Source organism: Coregonus clupeaformis, chromosome 13, assembly GCF_020615455.1.
Source record: "Coregonus clupeaformis isolate EN_2021a chromosome 13, ASM2061545v1, whole genome shotgun sequence".
NCBI lineage: Eukaryota > Metazoa > Chordata > Actinopteri > Salmoniformes > Salmonidae > Coregonus > Coregonus clupeaformis.
In genome coordinates this window covers 27086536-27092535 of record NC_059204.1, presented here as the reverse complement: position 1 = coordinate 27092535, position 6000 = coordinate 27086536, and the positions used below count along the sequence as shown (strand labels likewise).

Sequence of the window (6000 nt, the reverse complement as noted above, 5' to 3'; positions counted from 1 at the left end):
TTCTACCACGCTAAATTCCAAGCATCTGCCTCTAACCCTAGGAAGCTCTTTGCCACATTCTGCTCCCTCCCGGGGAAGGACTGCCTGTTCCATGATCTCGCCATCACGGTTGACAACTCCGTTGTGTCCTCCTCCCAGAGTGCGAAGAGCCTTGGCGTGACCCTGGACAACACCCTGTCGTTCTCCGCTAACATCAAGGCGGTGACCCGATCCTGTAGGTTCATGCTCTACAACATTCGGAGAGTACGACCCTGCCTTACACAAGAAGCGGCACAGGTCCTAATCCAGGCACTTGTCATCTCCCGTCTGGATTACTGCAACTCGCTGTTGGCTGGGCTCCCTGCCTGTGCCATTAAACCCCTACAACTCATCCAGAATGCCGCAGCCCGTCTGGTGTTCAACCTTCCCAAGTTCTCTCACGTCACCCCCCTCCTCCGCACACTCCACTGGCTTCCAGTTGAAGCTCGCATCTGTTACAAGACCATGGTGCTTGCCTATGGAGCTGTGAGGGGAACGGCACCTCCGTACCTTCAGGCTCTGATCAGTCCCTACACCCAAACGAGGGCTTTGCGTTCATCCACCTCTGGCCTGCTGGCTCCCTTCCTCTGCGGAAGCATAGTTCCCCGCTCAGCCCAGTCAAAACTGTTCGCTGCTCTGGCACCCCAATGGTGGAACAAGCTCCCTCACGACGCCAGGACAGCGGAGTCACTCACCACCTTCCGGAGACATTTGAAACCCCACCTCTTTAAGGAATACCTGGGATAGGATAAAGTAATCCTTCTACCCCTCCCTTACCCCAACCCCTCCCCCCCCCAAAAAAATAAACTTTGTAAAGTGGTTATCCCACTGGCTATAAGGTGAATGCACCAAGAGCGTCTGCTAAATGATGTAAATGTAAATGTAATCAGTGCCCAACCTCTCTCATGCTCTTGTGGTTGAATGGAAGCAAGTCCCCGCAGCAATGTTCCAACATCTAATTCATTTAAAGTCTAAAAATGAATGTATCAATTACAGATTATCCCTTTAAGCAAGGACAATTAGTTTATTTTAATAATCAATTAGAATAAACGCCCATACTTTCATAATGATCTTATAATAGGGTAACCCATACCCTACACAAATCCAAAAATGAATGTAGCAGCAACTGCAGATTGCCCCTTTAATAATGAATAGGCCTTTATCAGAACCCTTCAATAAAAACTCATAATGTATAGAGGTGCAAGTATTCCAAAGTATTATAAATCTTGAGCTATTAAATGGATTATCTGTTATTTCAAATATATATATATATATATTTTTTTGCAATAGTCTCGTTCTTCCCTTTCATAATGTTGCTTTCCAGAGGATTAGAATAAGAGAATGAGATATTTCAGTATCCTCGCCTCAGTTACGACCGTCGTTTCCACTAGGCTGAGCTTGCTTGTATGATGTAGGCGTGAGCAACGACCAAGACGCGAGGGAAACATGGGCGAGAGGGAGAGAAAGAGGAGGGAGATACAGTGAACGTGCGTCTGATGAGGGGGGGGGGGACGCCTGCAAGCGGCGAGTGTGACTCACAGATGGGGTGGTAGCAGTCTAGAAGGAGAATGCGTGGACGGCACTTTGCGACTGGGAAATAAACCCACAGACGCCAGTAAATGCCTTCTCTTTAGGATAGTATGAGATGAATTGGTGAGAGGGTCGCGGACGGTGCGACCAGAATCGTGCAGCAGCCTGGCATTAATGACAAACAAGGGAGATATTCGAGCGCACAATAGAACAAGCACCAACCGCAGACGAATGTGTAGAAATCTATCGGACTCGAATCAAGCCACTCAGAAAATAACGTAGTCTCGGATCCGTTGGACCTCCCTCGTCGTTGTTATAAAACAGGAAAACGGATTACAGAACCAAACATTTGTGAATTTTGGGCTTGTTGGAGCGTTTCTTTTGTCAGGCGAGACCTGAAAAACTTCTACAATGGCTCTGGTCATGGAGCCTGTAAGCAAGTGGAGTTCGAGTCAAGTGGTGGACTGGATGAAAGGTACGCCACGGTTTCAAGATGTGCATTAGGTGTTGCCTATCAACCTGCACACAAAATGCTGGGAAATATATATTCTCTGGACTCAAGTATAACGGCACCAAATGCGCCCAACTCCGATCAATGAACAGTGCGAGGCTAGAGCCATCACTGGCGATTGGGTGAAACAAAAACACCTGCTGGACCTCAGTATAATGTATTCAATTATTATGGCAACAGATTTATATTCTATTCTATTCTTTACTATGTGGGCTCTCAATATCACTAATGTAATTCAAATTTAAATAGAAATGTGGGCTGAAATCTCAAAGCACTGGTGGATGAGTTGGTTTAGTGGTATTTGAAAGAGTTCTGTATGGAGGCAGTATTTGCCTTTGAAGTGGCATTTCAGATCGGTCTGAATATTGCCATTATAGGATAAATTATCTACTGAAATGAAGGCATTGGGATAAATGACACTGAAATGAAAAAAGTAGTTATAGTAAAAACTGTAGCTATTTGAAATGAAGCATTTGATGTTTCCGATTATGCAGAATATAATTAATGGAACAAACTCAAATGTATATAAGAGAGACACTAATATATCTTAAAATACCTTATTTAATTTCCATGGATGTGGAGCTGAGATAGTTGTTGATTCTCTGAGTCCCACCCATCTAAGGGAAAGTCAAAGATGGACTCTAGAGAATATATTACTAATAGCTATTACATCATCACTCTGGAGTGGATCTAGTGCAAATACTAAATATATCAATTATTTATTAACTACATCCAAAAATACTATTTCAGATCTGCAACACAGGTGGTGGTAATAATGCAGTAATAGCTATATCTTGGATGAAGAAGATAAGCTACTTCGGGTGATTCATATGAGAGATGTAGTGTGTGTGAGGCCATGGATCAAGGCTGGCGGTAGGCCCATGTTACTTTGGAGAGATGCTTAACCAGATGGTGGTAGTGCCCTATGTGCTGTTGAGCCACTGTGGCTTGCTGTAACTGCAGTTGATAAGACTGTCTTTAACACACACACTAGGCTTCCTGACACACACACATACACCACCTCAAATAGACGTTGTTCTTCTTCCATTATGAATTGTATGAACTACTGACTCCAGTTTAGAATGAAGTGGAGCGGTAACAGTTGATACACTTCTCAGACTTGTTTAGATAATGTAGGCCAAAAGGCATGCATATTCATGGGGGTGGGGGGAGGCATGCATATTAATTTGAGAGAGGATATGTTTTCTGTTCATTCTATGTTTATTGTTTACATGAATTGTGTGTTACTGTCATGTGTTTTGTGTGTATCACATGCCTGTGTACGTCTGTGTTCATATATGTCGTTATTACTGTGTAATGTGTTGTTTGTCTCTGCTGAGCAGAGTACAAATGTGGAGGATTATAACCTCACAGTGATGATCCAACCAACGTGTTCATTTACTTATTCACGCCTCCACTGACTCAAAACTCAAAGATTCAGACATGCTCCAAACATACACAGCAGCTCAGCTGGCTTTGCAAGGCACTGTAGTAGTCAAGGCGTCAGTGTGTGTGTGTGTGTATGTGGATAGGTGTGTGTGCTTTTGCTTGGAAAGACAAGTGGAATAGTAGGATTAGAGGGATGTAATGGAAGAGTAAGAGGGAATGGCAGAAGATAATGATGATGAGATTCGGAGCTGATGAAGAGAAGAGAAAGAGATTGTATATTGGAAGAGATGGAGAGGAGATAAGGACTGGAAGAAACATCGGATGAGTGGAGCTGAGACAAGTTCTAGGCCCAGAGCCTAGTAATGGTGATGTAAAGTGAGGGATGGAGGAAGATGCCACAGTCACAAAGGAAAGGAAATGGAGTTTGTGTGATCTTGTCTCGGATCCATTCTTAAACTCCCCGTCGCAAGTGCCCACAGCATCTCCACCTCATCATTACTATTCAGAGGTTCCATCATTAGCATAGGGCTCAGTGATGTCACCTGAGGCCAAATAGGAGCACCCAGTGAACTTCCCATAATGGCACTCTCTGCATACTCCTGGCGCTTCCTGTGTCCAAGCTCTACTCTCTCAGCGCCGACAAAGACCTCTCCACAGAGAAACCCCTCCACTTACGATAGATGGTCTTTTAAATGAAGGGTGAACTGTGCATTATGACAATATAATTTATTTACACATATATTGCAGTTTAAACCAGGGGTTGGAACGTTCTGAACAGAACCACTATTGTTTTTATTTCGTTCCACTGTTCCGAACAGCAAAATAAAGTTCTGATCCGGTTCTAACCCCCCAAAAAGTGACAGTTTATATCATTATTTTCTGTTCCTTTTTTAACCTGTGAAATATATATATATTTTACATTTAGCTCATTAAATTACTTCACCAACCAGTACGGATAGAACAGGCAAGCTAGTTGTTTACATGCGTGATGGACAGACAAGTGTAGCCTATGGCACAAGATGCGACTGAAAAATGCCTGGAATGTAAAATAATGTTATTAACCGGTTCCTATGCTTTTAAAATAACGGTTCTGTTCTGGAACAGTATGGATAACTTTTGTTCCAGATTCCGTTTCTGTTCCTTGAAAATGTTTGTTATTTTCCAGTTTTGGCTTCTGTTCCCTGAACCGGTTCCAACCCCCCTGGTTTAAACAGCTGCAAATACTTGGTTAATGTTCAAGCTAAGGGTTTTATGAAAATATATATTTTTAATCTTACATTTGTTAATTTCAAACAAAACACCTGCCATACATTTGTGCTAAAGGCAATTACTGAGATGATTGTCAAGCTAGCTAAGCTGTAATGCACTGCCCTAGCAAAATCATGTCGAAAATTAGACCAATTTCCTCACTTGTGTTGCATAGCATTGCATGCATTTGATGTTTGAATATTATTATGTGCCATATGTTGGGTATGTGAGTGTATGTATAGACTATAGTATATGTGTGTGCAAATTTACAGCATGATTCTCTGGTTAAAGTGTGTTTATCGTCTTAAACTGTGTGTGTGCGTGTGTTTTGATCTGACTGGCTGGCACCCTGCCCATGTCTCTTGACAATGATAAATGATGTAGATTAGCATAGTGCACCCTCCCCTACAAAGCCAACACAATCATGTATCACAGCACTAAACACAACTTACTCACCGCAGCCTCAATTACTAGCAGATTAATAGTCTCTTAATCAGATCTCTCATCTCATCTCTTTCTGTGTCTCTCTGTGTGCTCTTCCCAGTCAGGGTGACTGTCTGTCTCATCCATTGGTCTCATCACAAAGAATAGCTCTGTTTGTTTAGGGAGGCCAGGCCAGTTGATTAAGGGGGGATTTCTCTGCAAAGTGGGGGGAAGGCTCTATGCAAAGTGGGGTAAAGCTAGGCTAGTTTGTTATAGAAGGGTTGCTCTGCCCATTTAGAATGACAAAGCCCATCTCTGAATTGAGGTGTAATATAGCTGTTTTAAAGGACAAATACAAATTTATGTAGGGAGATAGCTCTGTTATCTGGAGAGGCAGAGCATTCATACTTTAGACAATGTCCCTGCTTGTTTTGGTGGGAAGACATTAGAGGGGTCTTTTCTTTCTCTCTACCTTTTCACTTACATGTTTAGTTACAGTATTGTTGTCTTGTTGTCTTGCAGGAGCCACTCTACTCCAAACCCCACTGCATGGTTTCTATAGCAACATGGGGATTTCTTCATTGACAAATGGGTCTTGATTAACTGGGTAAAGAGGCTGATTTGTTAAGCCCTTAAATTGTATGCAAAGCCATAGAACTCTCCTCTTGTTGCTTCTCCATAATTTCTCTGCCAGCTGATCTTGAGCCGAATGCTTCATTAGGTCCAGGCCCGAGAACATACTGAGACTGAATCAAAAGGAGGAGATGAGGACTCCACAGCCTTCTTTGTGGGAGGCTGACCGTGGGAGGAGAAAGGAGAGAAAGAGTGTGGGAGAGTGGATGAGGGAGAGATTGAGAAACACTGAGAATGAGAGAGATGAG

At 43.0% G+C, this 6000-nt stretch overlaps 1 protein-coding gene across 6 annotated transcripts in view; it reads left to right on the top strand.

The window, feature by feature from the left end:
• Positions 1-1534: 1534 nt before the first annotated feature.
• The window catches only part of LOC121580016 (connector enhancer of kinase suppressor of ras 2-like), a 45509-nt gene continuing 41043 nt past the window's right edge, over positions 1535-6000 (top strand). For all 6 annotated transcript variants that reach the window (XM_041895100.2, XM_045224313.1, XM_045224310.1 and 3 more), the window contains exon 1: positions 1535-2023. In XM_041895100.2, the coding sequence (XP_041751034.1) occupies positions 1960-2023 (64 nt within the window). In that variant the 5' untranslated portion in view covers positions 1535-1959. The remainder of the gene's footprint in view (positions 2024-6000) is intronic.